Source organism: Pholcus phalangioides, unplaced genomic scaffold (assembly GCF_987345545.1).
Source record: "Pholcus phalangioides strain wild (caught in Gottingen) unplaced genomic scaffold, Ppha-v1.0 ptg000022l_1, whole genome shotgun sequence".
In the NCBI taxonomy this organism is placed as follows: Eukaryota; Metazoa; Arthropoda; class Arachnida; order Araneae; family Pholcidae; genus Pholcus; species Pholcus phalangioides.
The window spans coordinates 31,470,404-31,495,580 of record NW_028301615.1 but is presented as its reverse complement, the minus strand read 5'-3'; the positions used below and the strand labels follow the sequence as shown (position 1 = coordinate 31,495,580).

Genomic DNA, 25,177 nt, shown 5'->3' with positions numbered 1-25,177 from the left:
AAACCAAGAAATTTCAGAGAAAGGCCCGAGCAAAAATTTTAGTCCCGATCCCGTATGGGGGAGTATGTTGGGGGGGGGGGGGACACATGACCGCACTAGACTGTTAAATTTCAGGACCCATGAAAATAGGTAATACTATATAAATATAATAGATGCGAATGTAAGAATATATAGATGCAAAACTTCAATATTTATATTGACCACACTTCAATATTTATATTGACCACTCATTTGCATCATGGCTGTCAAAAAATTTCTGTGGAACATGTTTTACGCATGTGTGTAGGAACACTTGTATCATCGTCAGTAGGGGAAAAATGGGGTTTTCAGGACAATAGGCCTCCCCACTTACTCCCCACCAGGACAATAGGCCTCCCCACTTACTCCCCACCAGGACAATAGGCAATCCCCACCTTACGAGGGGGATGTCTTATTCCGCAGCCCTCCGCTAGATGGCGCTCCCACGCGATAAGGGATGCCTCGATAAGAGGGATGACGCTTTACTGTTTTTTTTCCCTAAATTAAATTGTTTTATTGGGGGTCGTTCATAAAATAAAATTTTTTATGCCACGCCAGGGATCTTTCCTAAATTACATTTTTATTGGGAGTCATTATTAAATTAGAATTTTTTTATGTCTGGTTGTTCTTGAATTAAATTTTTTTGTCACACAACACTCCATCTTTCTTAAATTAAACTTTTTTATGTCAGTTTTCCAGTCAATAGCGTCACCCTGTGTATACCGAAGCTAACATGAAAGAGAGGGCTATGGCACTCGAAAGTCACGTGATCAACTGGGTTATACTTTTTCTCCCAATCATCCTAGAAAGTTAATGACGAAAATTAAAGTTTCCAACATCATTAAATTATCGCATGACGTCACATTAGGGATCGTTCTTAAATTATCGTTTTCTCTAACTTACTTTTTTTTTTTTCAAACAGGTTTGATGAGGGCTTAAATTATTTTTTAAAATAAAAAAATTATCGTGTTTAGCAAATACGATACCAAAGAACCTTTCCCAAATTAAATTTATTTTATGTCACATTTTCTGAGGAAGTTATTCTAAAAGGGATCGTCATTAGATTGTCGTTTGGAATTTTCTTTTCTATGCCAAGTGATGAGATTCTGTTCAAAGAGGGGTCATTCCTAAATCATAGTTTATATATATATTTTTTCCTATCCCCCATATTCAAATCTGACGTGATGCGATTTTCAACAAGCTCGTTTATAAATCAGCTAGTAAAAATGCATGTATAACAAGTTCTTAAGGAACAATTTATTTGAATATAGCACCACTTTATTTTCGTATACGTCCTTCCAAAATTATCGTTTTCCCTAATACACTTCGTAATGGGATTTTTTTTTCAAAGAGGGGTTGTATCGCTCGTAAAACTTTTTTTGTGAAATTTGTCACAACTCTGACGTCACATCCAATCAATTTCACATGCCCATGATTTCAGTTTTTCACAAGGGTCGTTCTTGAATTATCGTTTACACGTCATTAAATTATCGTTCGGGTAAACTTTTCATGCTCTGACATGTTTTTACAATCCTGTAACTTTTCTTGAAATATGAGTTCTTTTACCTTACTGAGAGAATTTTCCGAGCTGTAAAATAAAAGAGCTACCGCGCAAATGAATTACAAAGTCTTTTCTACAAATCAAGTTTTCATTTATTCAATATTTTAAATAATTTTCTTCAATCATGCATTTCAAATTTTCGTAATTAATCAAGCAATTTTCCGCGACGTTATGATTTTCCTACTGGAATTTTAGCGATGTCATGAAAGTCAAGACATGATCGTAATAGATGCAATATGTTATGTTATCATGCAACTGTAGGCATTCGTGCCCAGCTGATAACCCATGGCGCATCCATGACGACTAAATATTTTTCCCTGCGAAATCATATCTTTTTTTTTTTAACTTCCGACTATAGCATCGATAATGTAGAACTCGTGTTCATCACTTCAGATTGGTGTGTGTGTGTGTGTGTGTTTTCGCTAGCTTCTGTTATTTTTTTCAATGACATTCTCTCTAATGTTCTGGTTACAATAAAATAGTTTATGTTGGAAAAACTATAAATTGCGAAGGAAGGAGGAAAAGCTCCAATGCAATTCTTCCATCTACCGAGATATCACACTTAGTACGAGAAGAGGTTAAATAAATGTCGAACTAGCATAAAAAACTCTTGATCAGTATAGTTCATTCTTAATAGTCAACCAGCAGGCAGACTTTCTAGCTTTCATACAAAATAGTAATTTTTTACAGCATGCATTTGTTAATCTTAAAGAAACCCCCGCGACGTTTTAGTGGTCTCACAGTCAAATAGTGTGATAAGACAAAATATTTTATCCGAATTTATATGATTTCATGAAGTAACAAAACATTAAAGGTAATCTTTCAACGAAGAGTCGAGAATCACTTACGGAGGTGGATGCTCATTCATCGTTTATTGAGACTGCAAAAAAAAAAAAGTTAGCTTACATCGTTTAATACTAACTTCAACCTTTTACCTGCAAACTTGCGCATTTGTGAACATCGGGGAAAAAATAACAGCGATGAAGAAGATGCTATAGAAACAATAAAATCAAAAATGTAGTAATACCACAAGAGGCTATGAAATGCTTTTAACATATATTTATTTTTATTGATTATTCTAGATAATTTCTTTGAATCGTGTCATTTTCCACACAACTCAACATCATCATCACCATGATTCATTAGTGGATCTCCATTTGGATTTGCCCGCAAGTTTCCATCCGCAAGAAGTTCTGGGTACAACTGTGAATCTGATAATATCGGGGAAGTCGCCTCTGATGGTAAACTTGAGATGTCGATTAAAAGGACTTCATTGGCTGATTCACGATTACACACCCAATCTCGAACCCGTTGTTGAGTCTAAAAAATGAAACATTTGGGGAAAAAACCATTTAATTAAAAAAAAAAATAGTTTAAGTATTAAATAATTTAAAGAATAATTTTGCTCTTTTCGAGTTTTCATACAAAAGATTTCAATTTTAGTGATGAGGATTATATAGACAACCGAAGAAAAGAACTTTTATTTATTTTTTGTTCCCCTATGAGATCACAAAACAGTTTATGAAACTATGACGGTGAAACTGAATAAATCATGCCGATCAAAAGGCGTGTTGCACTTCGATAGTATGTTTAAAATGTTGATACTAATAGGAAAACAAAAAAATATTTTTTAGCATCGATTTTTATTTTTCTATTCAGCATAAAAATAGTTTAAACCAAATTAAGTGTCAGGAATATTATTTTTATTACAACTGACTACGTTCGAGAAACTTTTAAAAATAGAGCAGTCTATACAAAACGTATGATTTTAATCATAATTCACAGATATTTTTGAGCTATTACGCATTATTTCCTCGAAATTAGCTTATTTTTATACTTTCGCTGAACATTGTATACTGAAAAACATTGTATACTATAAACATTGTATATAGTCATTTTTATACACTACGTGGCTATACTAGTTGTCAATGCAATGAATATGCTAAATATTTTCTGAAATATGTTAGTTTTTATGAAACAATACATGAACTTTGACAGAAAAGAATTTCAATATTTTATATTTAAACAGTTGTAAAATGCAACTGAACATACAGCCAGTTCATTGCACAGTTAGTATCATCTGAAACCACGACTAAAAAAAATTTCATTAAAATATCGAACACACTTTTGAGGAAATGAGTTTTGCGCGCAGTGTAGTTACGAAAAACACGAATCTTCATGAAACACGTTTAAAAATTAGTTGAGATCTATACTCCGATTGAATTGACACAACTAGAATTTTTTTCAACACTTCACATGCATAAGAATAAAATAGTTACGTATTTCCATGAAAAAGAAAAGAATCGTCAATTTCCATGAAATTCGTCATTTGAAGATAGTCTGCAACTTTAAGTTCAGATCGAGAAACGCTCATAACGTTATATATATATCGATCGCTAATAAATGAGAGATGCACATCACACACGGTTCTTATTTTTACCTTTAAAACCAAAAACGATCCAAACTCTCTTGGATAATTTTAACCGCTTGATGGGTGTACATCATTCTTCACGCATATTTAAAATGCAGGTTTAACACTCCAATAAAGCCGAAACCACTGATAATTTTTTTTTATACTCTTCTAAATTTTTAAATTTTCATGGCAAGAAAGGACTGAAATTTTTCTAATCAGAGACTAATTCAACCTCAAGAGTCACAACAGGCGAAATGACCAAGACAGTCAAAATTAACAGGAAAACAATATAAAATAATTGTTTGATTTCACAATAAGAATCAATAAAACAGAATAATTTGAAAACTACTTACATCAATTTTCCTTTTTTTTTCGTTGATGAATTTCCCTCCTCAGGAGACCTTTTCATAGATGACTGGGCATTCCCTTCCAAGGTATCACACATCTCATGTAAGGATTCTATGCTCATTTCAAACTGAGCGAAGTCATTGAGTAAATCACACTCTTGATGCATATTGTAAGAAAACCTAGAAAAATTCAGCTGAAATGTGAAGAAAATCGCTGTCACAGTGAGGTGAGTATCCCGACGTGCTCTTGGTATTTAAACTCTCTTATCAGTCAATGACGCATCATGACAAGTAACGCGAATAAAAGAATGAATACGGAAAGCCGTGACGTGGACTACAACATAATTTCAATTAGCAACTTCTTATCAAAAATATACTTCGAATCAATTTCACTCTGTCTTTTGAAAATATCACTATCTTCTAAATCCGTAATTGAAATAATTCAACCTCTCATAAGAAAGTCGCAACCAGACATGAAAAAATGTTCTTTCGACTCCATTCTTGAATTGCCATATGAAGTAGTTGCATATCACCCGACACATGCGAGAACACTATGTATCGATCACATATTCAGAGACCCTCGCGAAGAATGGTAATGAAAATGTTAACAACTTTGAAGCTCCACGTGAAGAAAATCCCTCTTACTTGCGTCACTCAGATCACTGTATAGACTTCTTTTTTTTTCTTCACATCCCTGTCTCTACACTCCACAAGCCAATATAGCGCATTTTTTTTAAATTAATTATTTTTTTTTCTGTTTGAAACTATAAAAAAATTTAAAAAAATGTTTAAACTCTTTCCCAGATCTAGTTCTTACATTTTAACCACTCCCAAAACGCTAAAACTTTAGCTAAAGCACAATGGGTGACATGAACATGAAACCAGACGAAACATTCATCAGGGAATCTAATAGTATATAGGATCGAAGACCGAATTGCCGTTGCAAAGTTTTCGCTTTTTCTTCGCCCTTCACGAAAATCGTGTGATAATTTTCATCTATCCGGGTAACGTCTGCTACAACCATCTCGTACGGGTTAAAATCCAAATACCACACAAGGTTGTGATGTTTCCACACACCCATGAAACCTGGGAGAATTCTCCATCACTTAAAACGTGAACACTAAATGGCGCTTTATAAATACTATGATATGTCTCATCTGTTTCCAAGTTAAAGAAACTTAATTCCTTAATAATAAATTCTCGCGAACTCAACCTATAACCCTTGTCATCTAACACGCATGTCATAGCAAACAGGAAGAAATTTACTTACTCATAGAGTGTAGCGACAGAGATGGGAAATCTAAGTGCACTAGCTGGAATCAAACGAAAGAAATGAGGTGATTACAGTTTATCAGACACCAGTTCAAATAAACTTAGATTAGACCAAGTTGAGGATTTCAGCTCGTATAGAATTATGCTAAAATATCAAAGTTCAACTAATTTGGGGGGGGGGGGGTGATGTGTTACGCCGCGATTGCAGCCGTAGCTAACATGGCAACCTAAGTGGCTCAGAATAGAGGCACTAGTGTTAGTCAGCCACATGAGTGTTTGCCCATCCTTACGCCTCTTCTTTGATTCATATACCAATGTGTGTGATAATCAAGTGAAACCAACAGCTCCATAATATGCAACCCATGTTCATGAAGTGAGGGGTGCTAAACCGCGAGATACTTTTAAATAGTCAAGTGGGTGATAAGAGGATCGAATAATAAGAGTGAGTTGTTATCTTGAAGGTACTCATGCAATCCCTAGATTTTCCAACACACATGATGTGTAGTATGTACAGAGACACATACATAAGCTCGTTGCGAACAACCGAGAGTACGTTATGAATTAAGCTACAAGTTACTTTAGGGAGGACAAGGCTGATGTGCCATAAAAAAAAAAAAAAAAGAAGTGTCTCCCTTCAAACCAATTCTTTACACACTTTATTGTCTTCGCCTCATATACAAGCTAACAAAAAGGAATTCATTAAAATTCATGCAATGCATTACGTGTTAAATGTTTTTGTTAAATGTTAAAATTCATGCAAAACATACATGAATGTTTGCATGTATGTTTTGCAAAACATACATGCATCTTCTTCATCGCTGTTATTTTTTCCCCGATGTTCACAAATGCGCAAGTTTGCAGGTAAAAGGTTGAAGTTAGTATTAAACGATGTAAGCTAACTTTTTTTTTTTTGCAGTCTCAATAAACGATGAATGAGCATCCACCTCCGTAAGTGATTCTCGACTCTTCGTTGAAAGATTACCTTTAATGTTTTGTTACTTCATGAAATCATATAAATTCGGATAAAATATTTTGTCTTATCACACTATTTGACTGTGAGACCACTAAAACGTCGCGGGGGTTTCTTTAAGATTAACAAATGCATGCTGTAAAAAATTACTATTTTGTATGAAAGCTAGAAAGTCTGCCTGCTGGTTGACTATTAAGAATGAACTATACTGATCAAGAGTTTTTTATGCTAGTTCGACATTTATTTAACCTCTTCTCGTACTAAGTGTGATATCTCGGTAGATGGAAGAATTGCATTGGAGCTTTTCCTCCTTCCTTCGCAATTTATAGTTTTTCCAACATAAACTATTTTATTGTAACCAGAACATTAGAGAGAATGTCATTGAAAAAAATAACAGAAGCTAGCGAAAACACACACACACACACACACCAATCTGAAGTGATGAACACGAGTTCTACATTATCGATGCTATAGTCGGAAGTTAAAAAAAAAAGATATGATTTCGCAGGGAAAAATATTTAGTCGTCATGGATGCGCCATGGGTTATCAGCTGGGCACGAATGCCTACAGTTGCATGATAACATAACATATTGCATCTATTACGATCATGTCTTGACTTTCACGACATCGCTAAAATTCCTGTAGGAAAATCATAACGTAGCGGAAAATTGCTTGATTAATTACGAAAATTTGAAATGCATGATTGAAGAAAATTATTTAAAATATTGAATAAATGAAAACTTGATTTGTAGAAAAGACTTTGTAATTCATTTGCGCGGTAGCTCTTTTATTTTACAGCTCGGAAAATTCTCTCAGTAAGGTAAAAGAACTCATATTTCAAGAAAAGTTACAGGATTGTAAAAACATGTCAGAGCATGAAAAGTTTACCCGAACGATAATTTAATGACGTGTAAACGATAATTCAAGAACGACCCTTGTGAAAAACTGAAATCATGGGCATGTGAAATTGATTGGATGTGACGTCAGAGTTGTGACAAATTTCACAAAAAAAGTTTTACGAGCGATACAACCCCTCTTTGAAAAAAAAATCCCATTACGGAGTGTATTAGGGAAAACGATAATTTTGGAAGGACGTATACGAAAATAAAGTGGTGCTATATTCAAATAAATTGTTCCTTAAGAACTTGTTATACATGCATTTTTACTAGCTGATTTATAAACGAGCTTGTTGAAAATCGCATCACGTCAGATTTGAATATGGGGATAGGAAAAAATATATATATAAACTATGATTTAGGAATGACCCCTCTTTGAACAGAATCTCATCACTTGGCATAGAAAAGAAAATTCCAAACGACAATCTAATGACGATCCCTTTTAGAATAACTTCCTCAGAAAATGTGACATAAAATAAATTTAATTTGGGAAAGGTTCTTTGGTATCGTATTTGCTAAACACGATAATTTTTTTATTTTAAAAAATAATTTAAGCCCTCATCAAACCTGTTTGAAAAAAAAAAAAGTAAGTTAGAGAAAACGATAATTTAAGAACGATCCCTAATGTGACGTCATGCGATAATTTAATGATGTTGGAAACTTTAATTTTCGTCATTAACTTTCTAGGATGATTGGGAGAAAAAGTATAACCCAGTTGATCACGTGACTTTCGAGTGCCATAGCCCTCTCTTTCTTGTTAGCTTCGGTATACACAGGGTGACGCTATTGACTGGAAAACTGACATAAAAAAGTTTAATTTAAGAAAGATGGAGTGTTGTGTGACAAAAAAATTTAATTCAAGAACAACCAGACATAAAAAAATTCTAATTTAATAATGACTCCCAATAAAAATGTAATTTAGGAAAGATCCCTGGCGTGGCATAAAAAATTTTATTTTATGAACGACCCCCAATAAAACAATTTGATTTAGGAAAAAAAAAAACAGTAAAGCGTCACCCCTCTTATCGAAGCATCCCTTATCGCGTGGGAGCGCCATCTAGCGGAGGGCTGCGGAATAAGACATCCCCTCGTAAGGTGGGGATTGCCTATTGTCCTGGTGGGGAGTAAGTGGGGATTGCCTATTGTCCTGGTGGGGAGTAAGTGGGGAGGCCTATTGTCCTGAAAACCCCATTTTTCCCCTACTATCGTCGATGGAAAAATTAATAAAACAAGTGTTAAAATTTTTTCATTGTTTTTTACATTCCCGCTTCGGGTATGTGATAGAAAAAAAAATACACTCGCAGTCGAAATTTTTACATGTCCTGTAATGTCCATGGCATGTTGGGCAATAGATTTTTCCAGCCCTGTAATGAATTCAGTGATGTTTCGTACAAGTATTATTACACTTTATAATTTAAATAGAGCTTAGCTCTTTATGTCAGGGTTAATAGTGACTATTTTAGCTGCTATTTTTGGCGAACTTTGTGATTATATACCCTCTTTCCATGACTGATGATGCTTTGCTGATTACACTCCAAAGTAAAGATTATCATTATCAGTACTTTCGAGGCACCTTTAGAAATTTCGAATATATCGCGGCACTCATGTAAGATCTCGAGACATTTCTGCCAAACAATAAAGATTTGAATAATCAAAAGTGCCCTAAAGAAAAGTAAAGTGAAATTTCAACGTATTTTCTTACCATGATTTCAAACTCGTAACACTTATCAATCTTTCCCCTGTCCTTTAAACCGATGCTTTTCAACCTGGGAGCCACATGGGAACCCACACTGTCCTGGGATATCCTAAGGGCGCTATGGGGCTATGGGTGAAAAGAAGCAAATAGGAAGAAATGATAGGTGGTTAGGGGGAAGCCACAGGGAGCTGCGGAAAATAAAAAATCAGATGTGAATTTACTCAAAGTTTCAAATGAAATAAAGAGGCCAAAAGTATGTCCTCAGAATCCGGTAGAAATACTCATAGAATCATGGCCCAGAGACTCATGGGGGGCCTTTCACGATGAGGTACTATGATTTTCGAGAGTAAGTATGCAGATATGTAAGCAGCCACTTCCAGATCAATATTGGGGTCCTAGAAAATCATTTTACCTAGGGGGGCAAATGATTTTGAGACTGCCCTTGCAGAGAACCCCCCCCCCCAAAAAAAAGGAAGCTCACTGAACTCTACCTTCAGGGGAGTCCGGGGGATTAACCTATTTGGTAAAAAAATTACCCTAAAATCAATTCAATAAGTAGAAATGGTGTCGTGCCGCTTCGAGATGAGAGAGTGGGGAAGTCCTGGGTGACAAAAAATTGGGGGCCCACGAGAAGAAAATATGGTTCAAAAGAGACTGGAGAGGCAAAAAGAAGATTAAAAAAACAGTCTAAACACTTGAAAAATTGCTCAAGATATGATAGGAATGATAAAAAATACGTGATGATATTTGATGATTTTCTTGGAATCTATTTTCGTGAATCTCTGTCCTATGAAGAAGGCGATGGTGAGCAAGACGGTGATGGGGGAAGGAGGGCAGAAATCATATTCCAATTTTTGTTGCCTATCAACTGACTCCATTACTCATGATTACTATCTCATTGTCACGAGAAGTTGAACATTTTATGTATTGCTTTAGTTCCAGAGTACGAGATGATTGCGTGACTCTCTATACGCCAACGCAGTTGTTGCTCATTTATTCACAAGAGATCTTTTACCCAGATTTTCTACATGCCCTTGCATAAGAGGAGATTGAAAGCTCTTTTATTTCTGTTTTGTTCCCGTTTCTTATGAATCCATTCCAATATTATTAATGTGATGAAACATTTGTTTCAAAAAATATCAACCAGTTTGAAAATAAAAAAGAAAAGAAATTAACTGGGGTTGGTGACCCCTGGGGTACGTGAACAGAATAAAAAATTCAATTTCAATTAATGAATGAAAATCAATGAAAATTATTCTGCTAATTTTTTAAACCAATACAATTTTATACTAATCATATCGACGGCCCAGTTCAAAAAGGGCGACAATTCAGAGAATTGCATTTTTGCGTTACGTACACCATGAGAACTGTGAAAAATGCCTCTAAATATTGCAAAACCGCAACAACTCCCAACTCTGCTTATACGCTCCCTACTATAATTAAATCTGAGTTGTGTGTGATTCGCATTCAGTTTCATACCAAGTGAATCTTTGAAATGAAGATAGCTCAAAACGTTGTTGCCTTTTTGAACAGGTCCGTCGATATTAAATTTTGTACTACACTACCTCAATTTTGTACTACAATATTTGCACATGTGAACGGGACTACTGAGAGTAGGACCTCTCAAATTCAGACTTCTCGGGACCTGGATTATTCCGGATTAGGGAATCTTCCGGATCACGGATCCACTTTTGTTTATTTACCAAGTTTTCTTTCATATTTAAAGCAGTTTTTTACCTCTTTGTGAAAATATAGCTCTTTCATGGGAGGGAGCTGAGTAAAAGCAGTTCTTTAATAAAGAAAAAGCTGACATATTAAATTCATTCAGCCCTTCCAGCAGTCCCAAAAGAATTGGTTTATTGAATATTTTATTATATTTATTAGATAATTATAAATTATTATATTTATTAAATAAGCTATGCTTCATTGTATTTTCGTTTGCATATAAGAGTTCAGAATTGAATTTCATACACTTATTGTGAAGCTAAATATGATGTATAATTTTTATTTTTTATTATTGTACTATTTAATTGTACTCTGTTCAACACATTGTTTTTATGACTCCTATAATGCATTCATCCTAATGGTTTCGTAACCTATACTTCTAACGGAGTCAAATATTATATGATTTATGTTTTTATCATTATTAAGTTGATTTTTTCAGTGTGAAAAATGTTTAATACCTTAAGCGCAATGCGGGAAAAACTCTTTTTAAACTCCAAAACTCCAAAATGTTTTGGTACTTGATAAATTCGATTATATCTCTATTTCTAGTTCTATTTTTATTTTTCGTACAAAATTTTTCATTAAATTGTGAAAATTTGATAACTCTGTACAAAACGTTTTGTCTTGAGCATAAAGTATAGCATTTTATTTTGGAACTATCTATTACTATTCGAGATCTTATTCTGTTATAAATATTACTTATTTTCCGAATATTGTCGTAATATGCTCCTCCTAAAGCACTGATTGCAAATACAAATACAAATATACAAATACAAATACAACGCCACAACAGGCAAAATGCCCAACGAGGTGGTTGATAAAAAGATGCCCATAAAAATATGGTTGTCATATGTTTCAAAATCATTGCATAAAGTAATTGAATATATCTTTGACTATACATTTGCATCATGGCTGCCAAAGAGAGCATTTCTGTGGAATTTTACGCATGTGCATAGGAACACTTGCATCATATCGTCGATAAAGAAATTAAAAAAAAAAGAAGAAAAGTCCCGGGCATCACGGCCAAGAGATATTTATCCAGCCTCGCTGGGCGGAGATCAAGTAGGCCACAAAGCATTCCAGTTGAGATGATCCAGCCATGGGAAGGCCTTAAACACCTCGTTGGAAATAAACGCCGTGCTCTTATCACATGGATAGTGCTTCCCTATAAAAAGAGACGCTTCCCAATAAAAAGGGACCCTGAACTTTCATACTACATATATACCTCACTGTACTATATCTTAAAAATCCTCTGTGGATTGATGAACGTGTGTGTTTAGTGTAACCATTTTTACTCGTCGCAGATAGTGACATGGTCACACTACCCTATACACATTCTGGTTATCTCTTTTGTAAGTGTTTCTCTCTCTCTCTCTCTCGTCAAAGGCTTCTTTCATGACTCGGAATTTATGGGTGACATTTTTTTTATGAACGTCGAAAAATAAAACGGGAAGACTCGGTCGGGAAGTGTTTAAACGAAGGGTCACCAAATGCTGCTGCCAAAGGTCAGTTTCGAAGAACTTTCAACACACAAGTTATTAGATTTCGGTGGTTAAAAATGGGCCTTGAAGTAAATGATACCATGATTTTCATACATTACAGTAGGAAGGTGTTTTCGATATGGCGTCGCCTGTCTGCATTCGTGGAAATCTTTGCTTCAACACAAAAATGAGTGAATTTTATTACTATTCTTAGTTTTCCAAAACTGGAAAATTTGGGACGTATTCTGAAATTTTATAAATTTTTTGGTATAATCAGTGATAACCACTGTTCAGATGATGGATTGAATCGTTAGTAGGAACGAGACTAGTGTCATCCACGAAACGATTTCGCAAGATCAGACCCAAACCAGAAGACCACGGCTAATGGTTATCGGCATTTGGAATTTTCAACCGTGTACAAGATGGCGACTATCCACCAGCACCTCTCTCCCGGAGATCCATCTGTAGGTGGTTCTGTAGCAACGCAGCTATGAACTAACATGAGCTCTTCACTGTCACCGAAACCTTTTCCCTGAAGGCTTTATGAGACAGGAATTTTCCCCAGAAGATCCGTCGTTTGGATCCTACCTAACAAGAGCGGCATCTGGCATGGAGCAGAGAACATCAGTTCTTGGACTCAAACATCAGTGAACACGAGTTCTTTCCAGTGACGGGTCTATGAAAAAGTTTCTCTGCAGAGTGCAGGAAGATCTTCTCCAACACGATAATTACATAGTTCATTCAGGCATCTGCCATTTTCACTTCAAAATATGGAAGATAGAGGGCAGCACTAGTATAACAGGAAATAAACATAACTCGGACAACTTGAAAACGATAGGGCTACACATACACTCAGAACTCACATTTCGGAATGCACCAACTCGTTTGAAATTATTCAGAAGAATTTTCACGAGGCTTATATACGGGGTTAAGGTACTACTACAATTAAGTTGTAGTGACGAGTCTAGATCAAGCCTAAACGCGGCTTCTCGTTGCAACCTAATCTGGAGCAAGTGTGACTATTGAGGTAGAGCTACCAGGATCTGGATGGCCGCCTACCACCAGTCCATGTCTTTCACAACAACGCCTTTGACAGAGGATAGATTGCTCAGGAGACCTTCAACCCTACGTGAAACTTTTCAGTATGGCGTAATTGGTTCCCAATTTCCTTTTATGAACGATAACAGTCGTCTGCATTGATCTGAAGTGGTGGACAAATGTGGCTTCATTAATGATATTTGGCGGAGAAGGTGGGGTCTTCCAGTTCGCACAGTCGATCATGTCTAGGATTCACTTAGGTAATTGCAAATCGTCAACCATCCAAGAGCTAGGGAGTGCTTTGATGTAGGAGAGGGCGGTCGCTGCCAAAGCTATTACATAATGACCTATTGTCATTTTAGGTTCCATCTCGCAGTGTCAGTTACGTTCGTGCTCTTGTGAGCATTACTCATGATCGTTAGCAGGTAATTTCGTATTGCATACTATAAATTACTATCTCATACATTTATCCATTTATCCATACCAAATCTCATCGAATTTCAATAATATTGCGGAACTAGAAAAGTGCTGCTAATAAGTAATCTCTCTTGCGATTTTGAACACCAATGAGCTAGTAATATATGATCATTGTTATCTCTTGCCTATAATTTTTTACAATACGACCTTCCTTACAGATGGGAAAGCCTGGATCCTCCAGAACCGACCGAATCTCAAAATCTAATTCCGAACGACACGAAAAATCCCGACTTCGTCAAGCCTGATGCGCTTCTGGCGGTCAAACCCAACGCTGTAACGAGAAAAGACAAATTTCCTAAAGAAAATAACAAGGGTGAGTCTATCGAGAAACCATTTTGGGTCTTCAATCGATTGGTTAAATTTATCCCTGGTCAAATAAAATTCATTACTGAAGCTCGTTAATCCTCTTCCAGGGCCTCTACTGACCATTGAAATCGAGAAGCCCATCGCCAATCATAAGAACGCCGTACAGCATCATACCAACACGAACATACAGGATGCACCTACAGCGACGCCGGGACACGACCCATTGACCTCAGTGGGATCTTTCACGAGCATAGGCTCGCATTCAGCCGGTCTCGCAAAGAACCAGTGCTGCTTCTATACCGGGAGAACCAGCGAGCAGTGAGTATTTTGACATAATACTAGAAGAGATTGCAATATGCACTGTTTCGATGATTATTTGATTACAATTATTTGATTTGTGGCAGTGACTCTCTGTTGATAATGTTGAGCGGGATATACGCGAAACTGCTGATCGTGATGGGTCTGTGCTTTCCCCTTGCTGAGGTCATTTCCAGAAGGATACCTGTATCATACTACGAGGTAAATTTTTTTTTTGTTGACTAACATTAAACTTTAGCAAGAGCATGTTCTATTTTACTTTTTAGACCCAGTGTTATCCGATAACATAATTTGGAAGCCTAATTTCCTCCTTCTTCCAACTTTTAAGAAATTGAATTTAAATTAACATTGAATTTAAATTAACATTGAATTTAAATTAACATTGAATTTAAATTAAAATTGAATTTTTAATGCGTGAATCACGTGTCTAGATGCGTATTGGCGAGCACTGGTAAGACCCGTATAATCATGTAGGTATGCTATGCGTTGCCGAGTTGCGCAAAAACGGTTTTTGACGTCAAAATCATTCAAATCTTTTCTGTGTTTCCCCAAAACCGGTTTCTGAGTAGCTCGGCTCGTCGTAGCGCTGCTGGTGTGGATCCGGGCCAGATTGACAGTCTGGATTTGCATTTAGTTGTAACTAGCATTTAGTGTAGTGTCATCTTTCAGGTGACAGCACTTATTTATTTTTCACTCACTGTATTCGAATTATGAGTTAAGAGTAGACTAATTATATTTTCTCGAGGATAATAGTGGAAAATTGGATCCCTCAAATACGGGGAGTTGCCAGTTGTCGCCAAAGGAAAGTAAATTTGCCAATTAGGGGCCGTTCAAGTATTACGTAAGCAAATTTTTTAGCCATTTTTGACTCCTACCCCCCCTTTGTCAGCAAAAGTCAGCAAAACGCTGACCCCCTCCCCCCCCCTATTGTCAGAAAAATTTCGTCATCAGCTCTGCCCCTCTGAAACCTAACTCATATTTTCATAAAGGATGGTTGATGACGTAAGCATTATCCAAACCCCCTCTCCCCCCTCGTCATCAAAAGTCAGCAAATCGGAACCTCCCGCCCCCCCCCCACATCGATGATGACGTAATACTTGAACGACCCCTTATTGATGAAATACCCCCAAAACAGTTTATGGCAGGAAACGAAACAAAAATCGCAGTGTATTACAATGAATTTCACGAAAGAAACTTCAAAAAAAACATGACAAATATGTGTAAGTTGAACATTCCTATTTTGTGGTCATAATTATTTTAACATAGTTTGTGAATCTGGAAACTAATTTCAATCGTTGATGTCGGTTAAGAACAGCTATATCTAGCAGCTCGAAAAACGGAGTATTTTTATGTCGGGGGAGGGGGCGGTTGGTTAAAATTATGTGAACATACGGGAAAGTTCCCCAGGAATGCAGGTCATATGGTCATCTTAGTTGAGAGTGGACCTACTACTACTACTACTTAACCGAACATGTACCTCGTACACATTCCTTTTCGGAATTTCTAACGAATCGGCACATGCCGGAATGCGTGTTCTGAGTGTATGCTTGGCCCTAACGTATTTATGTTGCGCTTGTTCCGTGTTCATGCTTCCATTTTCTGAAGTAAGGATGGAAATGCTTGAATTTTCATGTTTTGTGAGTATCGCGTTGTAGGCCTGCCTGCACTCGGCGGAGAGACTTTTTCAAATGGGAGATCGGCTCACATTCGTGCCTTGAAGTTGGAAAACCGCAGAAAACCAACTTCAGCCGACCACCACTGTGCCGTCAACGGGGTTCGAACCTGGATCCTCGGGACGAGAGTCCAGCACGATGCCCACACGACCGCACAGCGGCTTGAGAGTGGACCTGGGAATTCACATTATCCGATCTTTTTTTTTAAACAAGTACGTTAATAATAGTTATTTTAATTATTTGATGAAATATAATGTTTTGGTATATAATGCTAAATTTTTTAAATATTTTTTTTTTCCCTAAAGGGCTTCTACTTGTATTTATATACGGGAAGTATAGCGTTCCTGTTGTTCGTTTACACGTTCATACTGAGAGCCGCGACTCCTCATCACCATCATAATCGTTCGATCACCAAGTGGAAGACGCTGGAGCCGTGTTTGAGGTTCGTGACCAGAAGGAGCGTCAAAGCGTCTTCGAGTCCTCAAACGAACCTCAACCAGAACGGAAGCCGAAGCAGCAGCATCAAGAGCCTCGAACATCAGCTTCAGAAGCAACTGGACGAAGCCAACAGCCACTGCGGAAATTTTTATCTACGTCTTGGAGCCGTTGGTAATATAAGTACTCCCTCTGTGAGAGACAGTACAGTGTAATTGATTCTCTGTCCGTAATGCAATAACAATTAGGGAGGGTCAGAAGCAAATGGATGCAAAAGTGAAAAAATTTATTTAAGTGCATAAAGAGGTTCCTTTAAACCATATTTGACTGCTGGCAGACGGACACACCCATTCTATATACTAGGGCTGCTTTCTCGTGGTCACTAGTTTGACTACTACATAGAATTTCTTTGCAGTAGATCAACTTTGAAGTTGATTTTATCAAAACTAGATTTTGATCACTTGCATCTTTTTGCTTCTGAATCCCCCCGCCCCCCCTTGATTGTAGTCCATAAATTTACTTGTTATAATTTATGAGTTTTGTTTGATAGATAATAAATGAAAAAAAAAAAATCTAAAAAATTTAAAATTGTCCATAAGCTTTTTTGATTGACTAACATTCCAGTCATAAATTTTCTTTTAAATTTTAAATTCTTTGATCTAAATTTATAAATTTAAATTCTATGGTCTTTAATTATTCAAGTCTACAATTTCTGTTTGTCGGAATAAAATTTCAGTCCGTAAATTCTCTTATGGAGTGAAATTTCCGTCCTTAAATTTTATTGGATGGATTAAAAATTCAGTCCATAAGTTTTGTTTGCCGGACTAAACTTTGAATCAATTTTTTGAAAATTTTGTACATTAATTTTATATTATGAAAATTTCACCTATCAATTTTATTTGTTTTTCATAATTTTTTTTGATAGATTAATCCATAAATTTTTCGTTCAGAAATTTTAGTCATTAGGTTTCATTTGAAGGATTAAAATTGCAGTTCATAAATTTCCAGACACACCCATCCTCCGTGAACGCTTCGATATCTCTTATTCACTGAGGTGGGAAGCGGGTGTGTCTGGTCTTAGAATTTAATTAGGTTCATAGAATTTAATTCGATGGATTAAAATTTCATTTCATAAGTATTATTTGGGATGAAAATTTCACAATTTTCTTTGATCGACTAAAATTTGGGCCCATAAACTTTATTTGATCGATGAAAACTTGAATCCATATATTTCTTTGATTGGCATGAACTTCAATAGGTAAATTTTCTCTTTTGGATGAAAAATTCAATCCATAAACTTTCTTGATTAGTAAGACTTTTTTTGATAGATAATACCGCAATTTGACTTCAATAGGAATTATTTTGTAAAGTTTTTAGTCTTTTTCAGGATTAGAATCTTAGTGAATGAAATTTTTTAATGAATTCCTTGATGGATTACAATTTATTTTCGATGACAAATTTTTTAATGACTTACTACTACTACTACTTAACCGTACAGGTACCTCGTACACATTCCTCGGCGGAATTGATCATTCAATGAATCATTGGTACATGCTGGAATGTGCGGGTACCTGTTGTGAACCTAACGTGAAGTTTGTTTCTGTTTAATGCTTGTTATGTGTACTCAGTGCCCCCACCCTATAGCAATTGGGATCTTTGATTGGGCAGACTTTCCTCGGGCCTTTCTATATTGAACTGATAGCGTGGGAAAAAAAATGATGAGAATTTTCCCGGGGGGGGGGCGCCCAAGCTGGAGATCTGTCAGCCCCACCATTGTGCCAGCTTTACGCAGAAACAAACTTCACGTCAGGTTCACAACACGTTTTTTTAAAGACTGAAATTTCATTCTGTAAATTTTTATTATGAATTAGATAATTTTAAGACAACCATAAATATATTTTACGGGCATTGTATAGTATTTTACCATGTATATATTGTTTATAATTTTTGTGATTGCATTTTTGATTGGGAGTTGCTGTATTTTTTAAATATATGATATCCATATTTGTTATGGGTATCATTTTCTCAGTCACCTCGTTGGGCATTTTGCCTGTTGTGGCCTTGTATTTTCATTTATTTATTTATTATTATTATTTTCATAATTATTTAATTATTCTAAGAATGACAAAAACATTACATTGTTTTTTATCTGAGCAGGATTTGGTATTGGCAGTATGATATATTCTGGATTGGAATTCGGCCAATTTTTCGAGCTGGAAGCGGGAACGGATTGTTACAGCGTCTTGTACGGGATCACTCCGACTGCGAGGATGGTTTTCACTTTCATTCAGATGTATTTCATCTTCCTCAATTCCAGGGTAAGATTTTAACATCAATATCACTTTTAATTTGCTATATATCCTTTGATCTCTTATAAAATTTCCACATTAAAGGGAATTGAACGGTGGGGATTATATACCCATACTGAAGTTGGCCTTTTGATCTTGACGCGCGAAGGGAGGGCTCGTTTTCCAAGGAGGGGAAACCGAGGGGGTGGGGAAACTCGCTAAAATAGAGCAAAAGACACCAATGGAAAATTGCAACCTGCTCCTTTCTCCTGCGACCTTTTTACCGAAAGAAGATAAATGGAATCATCGTGACATTACATGAAGTAGTCAGAGACCAACTCAGCGTGGGTGTACAATATACTACTAAAAATGACGTTGAACTACAGTGAGTAATTTTTGGGCCCCCCCCCCTCTACAAAAGGCCTAACTTCCTGTCAGCAGTACCGTCTTGACACATGGGCTCACTCGGGCACAGCCCGGAGGCCTCGAGTACGGAAGGGGCATCGTAATAATGGTGTGATCTGGTTATAGTTTTCAAGAAATAAATATGCAAATTGGTAAATGGATATTCCTAGCCTGGTAAGGGCGGGAGGTTTAAAATCACTTTGCCCGTTAGGCCTATGATGCTCTTACAACCAAGACTCCCTATAACCAAGAGAAAAAGCTTCAAGAGAAAAAAGGGACTCACAAAATTTAGATCTGGTTGAAATTTTTGAGAATTTGTCAGGAATGGCCTCGGAAAAATCACTTGGGCTGGGGACTCACGATGCTCTTGAGACCGCCTGCCAGTCGGATCGTTTTTTTTTATCTGAAATTCCTCACCTCATATTATAAATGCTTTTAAACCACCTCTTTTGAGGGGCCAGCTTTTTGGGCAATAGAGGGCGGCTCTCTCTGAGGTTTAATGCATTATTTGTATTCATTTAACGCATTATAAAGATATATTAGTTGCAGTAGATTTATTGTTTTTTTTTGCATTTGTGTTCACCTTGTTGGGCAATTCGCCTGTTTGCCTTTGTATTAAATTGTAGGCATGGCCCCCACATCCTGAAGCAGGGCCCCTAGGCTGGGATCTTTTACGGGCCCCCTGACCAGACTTTCACGGGGCCCCCCTTTATGATGAATTTATAGCGTGAAAAAACAAAAAAATGATTAAAATCCTCCCGGGCCCCAGGGCTGGAGCCTTGTCAGCCCACCCCTTGTGGGGGCACATGATTGTAGGTGCATGAACGTTTCAGCTTACGGGCCGTATTATTGCCCAGGATTACTTTGGTGGGCCGTTTGGAACCTGAAACACTTTTTCGAGGCCAAATAAAAGCATACCATAATATAATTTGACTTTTAATGCCGGCCTCTTGCCCTGAAAATGGCTCTGATTAAGTAAGATACCCAGGGCCAAATAGAAATGAATAAAATTGGTAAAATCAATTTAAATGTCCACTGGGAACAAAAATCTCCAATCGGCCTAATTTTTTTTTTAAATTTATATATATATATTTACTTACTTTTTACCCATTAATTTATATATTATTATATTTTCTTAATTAAATTGGGGAAAGATTTACCAATAATCTTTTAAAATAACTTTGAAATTAAATCACAGATGGCAGCACCACGGAAATCAAAAGTTCAATGAGGGATGAAAACTTTTAGGTCTGATTTGTGAAAAAATTATGAAAATTTAAAATATTATTTTCGTAAAAAAATACCTTTTTTAATATAAATTTTTGTTTGTTCGGAGCTTTAATAATTGAGACTTGCGTTATGAAATGAATATTGTAATGTTGGCGTGACATATATTTTGAGTTCCAAGTTATGATTATGCATAGTAGATGGCAGCACCATATTGTTTCGATTTTTATGAGCGATTTCTCGGATGAAGGATGAATTATCCTTCCATGGATGAAGTGGGGCAAAATACACATAACAGGTGGAAAAAAATAACGCGTCTTCCGACGGTTCGGCCAGGGTTTGATTTCGCATCAGCAAGTGGGGTATTCGGGCAGGGCCGACAGGGGCGTAGCCAGAAATTTCGTTCGGGGGGGAACTACTTTCATTTTGGGGGGGGGGGGACCAAAGTGACAGAACAATGGATTTGGCCATCTTTTTCCCTTTTTTCGGTCATTTTCTCACATTTCGGGGGGGGGGGACCAGACCCCCAAGTCCCCCCCCCTCGCTACGCCCTTGAGGGCCGCAACTAGGATTTTTGTGTTATTTTTCTACCCCTAACACTTCTAAATTCGATAAAATTTTAAAATGGTTTTTTTTTTGTTCCACCCGAAATTTCCCTCCCGGGAGAGTTGTCTCGCTCTAGTTTCAGTCCTGCCAGGGACAGTGCCGTCTTAACGCATGGGCCTACCTGGGCACGCCCGGGGGCTCAAGAGGAAAAGGGGGCCTCGGAAAAACGAGAAGTAGTTGAATTTTTCTAGACTTGGCTAGGTAGGGACTTAGAGAAATCACTTGGCCCGGGGGCCCATGAACTCTTGAGACGGCCCTGGTCAGGGACCACTGAAATTTCCAGCAAAAATATCTAAACCTTTCCTTGGGTCAGGCAATCATTTGAATCATGGCGGTAGTGTGCCCTCTCATGGCCCCGGGGCAGACTTTTCCTTGAGGCTCATCTTGAAATGCTTATATTATTAGGCAAAACAAATATAAACTTGTGGGGGGGGGGCATTCTACTCGTGGAATAGTGCCTCGGTTGCCCCTGCCTAATTACGGCCCTGATTTGAACCAATCAATTTTGAATTCAAAGTTATGATCTCACACACACACGCGCACGCACACACAGAAACAGTAAATGACAGACAACACCATAAAATTTAGTTTCGATTCCATGTAAGCGATTTCTCAGGAATAATATTGGAATACACCCTTCTTGGTGTCGCAATCATGATCGTCTTTACTTACTTGTCGGGCAAGTCCGGTTCTGGTCTAGTCTAGTTTTCCTCGGACCTTAAATTGCCTTCTTTTTTTTTCGCAGATGGCCATCAATCGATACAAAGCCCTCGCTCGTTTCGGCTTGATGCATATGATTGCGACAAATCTCTGCGTGTGGCTGCACATCCTTGTCCAGGAGACCAAGCACGGGATCTTGACGCTCATCAGCTTCAACATGTCGGTTCCGCTGGCTTCTCAGATACCCATGAATGTCCTCGCAGAAGGTAAATTGAATTTACGAATTTTTTTCCCCTCAAAAATTAGCATTTTATTGCAATCAATTTTTTTTTTAAATTGCGTCTTGTCATTTCAGTTGTCCGTGAAGAGAATATATCCACGAGCACCTTCGATACCAGGGGCAACCACAGCAGGGTGTACCGTTCCCTGCACGACAAGGTGTCAGCCATGAACGAAGAATGCCGTCGCTCGAACATCATGGGCGAACTCGTCCAGGAGGCGAGTCATTTTCTTTTCCCCTGCAGCATACAGTACAGTCTCATATGCTCTGCCATCCTGTACATAATGTGGAAGAATATCGGTAAGTTACCGAACACGAAGTGCCCGGATACCATCAGCATCCGTTCTGGTCTCACCACCAGGCACCGGCACAGCTACCAGGTGGATTGCGCGAAAGCCAACAAGGGTCTGTTCTCGGGTATCCTCGTGCTCGTACTTTCCATCATCAGTATTATACTCTTCTTCGTCCTCATCGGGAAGCCCGAATATCAGTACATGGCTATCGTTGAAGCCCATATTACCGAGCTGGTCCTCTACCTAGTCACGTCGCTGTCCGTGGCAGTGGCGTTGCTGCAGGTCAGAGAGCTGAAGTACAATCCTTACTATAACTCCGAGCTGGATAACATCCTGCTAATCGTGGCCCAGAGCGGGCTGTACCTCTTCACCATGTTCAGCATCATCGGTGGACACTTCACCATGGACGAGAGCACCCTCCTCGTGCTTGTCACGTCCCTGGCTTGTATTATCCAGGCCACGCTGCAGACAGTGTTCGTCCTGGATGCATCCAAGAGATACGCTCGGACCAATCATCAGGCTCGTCACAAGCCCGGACGAGAACTGGTCACCTTCCTGCTCGTCTGTAACCTCGCTATGTGGGCCATGAACACGTTACAGACCCAACGGGCCGATTCTAACCCGGTCCAGCTAAAGTTCTATGGATTCTGGGCCTGGACGATTATAACTCATGTTACGACTCCACTGGCCATATACTTCCGATTCCATTCTATTGTCTGCTTGTGTGACATCTGGAAGAGGACCTACAAGATGAAGCTCGATTACCTCTGAGCTGTATACAGCCGAGAGAAGAACTTTTGGTAACTAACCAAACTGTTTGGCCTGTTATGAACATTCACTGGGGCCTCACAACCCGATTACCCCGCCAAACTCTATATTTTTTGGCCATGTAAGAACTCCCAGCTACAAATACCTCGTACACATACACACACATATTTTATATATACATATTTTTTGTGTTCAAGTGCTTATACGCAGTATTAGTGTCATACCGTACTTTATATATGCTGTTTCTTGTGTATAAATTTTTTTTGAGATTTTATTCAGTATTATTTTGTGCATGCTATATCATGACCATGAATGCATTTTACATGAATGACGACCACCACGAGAAGAGACGTGCTCACTCCCACGTCACGTGGTAATAAACTACACAGCAGTCAAGTCTCACGGATTTACGGCTCCCGGATTTCACCCCCCGACTTCCGGAGACAACCAGCATTCCCACAGTCAATTGCCATTACGCCAAATTCCGATGAAATGATTCATTTGGAGACAAAAAAAAAAAAAAAAAAATCAAATACGTACACCAAAAAGCCACTGTCTATTCACGATGGACGAATAAGCAAAATGAGAGAGAGAGATTCATGCGTTGTTTCACAGATACATACATATTAGTGTGTATACGATACGTATACGCCTCGTGTACGATAGACGCCACGTTTAGGAGGGACTGTCCCGTTGTCGGTCCTGATGGTCACTTCTTGGCGAAATTTCCGTCCAAGGATGGTGGAAGCGACAACACGTAGCAAACTACGCGAGCGGCAACAGCCGACATCGAGTCCAAAGGGTGACTGACGTCGTCCACTGAAAGTGATCTTTATGCGATACTCGGTTCGCGACTGCACTTCAAGCTGACGAGTGTGTTCGTTGCCTATCGTTCAAAAAACATATAAAAACTAAAATTTTCGAGAATTATCAATTCCATACTTAATGGAACATCTGGCAGTTCTTATTGCTTATAAATAAATAATTATACTCAATCGATTACTACTTACCACCACAACCCATGAACGGCAATTAACAAATTTTGAGCTTCATGCTCACGCAGGGGGAAAAAGAGAGGGAGACTCGTGTCTGCACGGAGAGAAGGACCCACCGAAGGAGAAAAAAAAGCGAAAAAAAGTAAACAACAATACTGCGCATGCGCAGATAACGCAAGACACGAAAATCCCAATCTAAATCTTCTCATGTCGCTCGCTCAAGATCGTGTACAGTGCATGACGTTCTCTTACTTTCTATGTCCATAGGGATCATTCTTGTGATTACGGACAACTGCACGCGACTGGTTTCTTTCTTCAAGTCGCTGCAAGTGGACGACCGGCCGAAGGACATTAATGATATAACTCAATCTATACCGTTGAGTGATAATTAATGATAGCTGTCCCGTTTTTTTTTATTATAGTTACTTAACGCATTTTGCGTAATCCAGAATATCTTTTTTTGGCTAATTATAAGCGGTTTTTTTTTCAGTTTGATGGCAATTTTAGGCCAGTTTTGGACTGCACAAAAAAAAAAAAAATATATATATATATATATATATATACCATAATTTGATCGTAAAAGAAAAAATCCCTCACAATTTCCTTTTAATGTACAAGAGGTGTCCCATAAATCCCTTTAATAGTTCGAAAATTCACAAAAATTAATGGAATTGATGCATTTAAATGCGGTTTGCAAAATATATATTCTCACAAAGAGGGATTAGTATAGAAAAAAAAAAATAGTTCAAAATTTTTGTCGACAGAGGGCACTGGAAAACTGCCCAGCAGGAGTGATCAGAACTGGAACCTTCCTCCAATCTCTTCTGCACCCGAAACGTTTCTAAAAATTCAGTCGACATTTGCGGCTGAGATAAAACAACTTCTCCAATAGTGCTTTATCCACCAATGTCAACATCGCATTGAAAACCTTATATAAGAAGTGCAGGAAAATCCAGAAATGAGCTGTTATATATAATAGTAAACCTTGCAATTTTTATAGGACTCCAATTTGCATATTGCCAGTGATTT

At 37.7% G+C, this 25,177-nt stretch overlaps 1 protein-coding gene across 1 annotated transcript in view; it reads left to right on the top strand.

Moving 5' to 3' along the window:
- LOC149070191 (proton channel OtopLc-like) overlaps positions 1-24,843 on the top strand; it is a 38,278-nt gene extending 13,435 nt beyond the window's left edge. Inside the window, exons 2-8 of the mRNA XM_089249752.1 lie at positions 14,053-14,207; positions 14,308-14,518; positions 14,605-14,719; positions 16,497-16,800; positions 18,784-18,944; positions 21,898-22,078; positions 22,168-24,843. Coding sequence (XP_089105878.1) covers positions 14,053-14,207; positions 14,308-14,518; positions 14,605-14,719; positions 16,497-16,800; positions 18,784-18,944; positions 21,898-22,078; positions 22,168-23,156 — 2,116 coding nt within the window. The 3' untranslated portion in view covers positions 23,157-24,843. The remainder of the gene's footprint in view (positions 1-14,052; positions 14,208-14,307; positions 14,519-14,604; positions 14,720-16,496; positions 16,801-18,783; positions 18,945-21,897; positions 22,079-22,167) is intronic.
- The last annotated feature ends 334 nt before the right edge of the window (positions 24,844-25,177 follow it).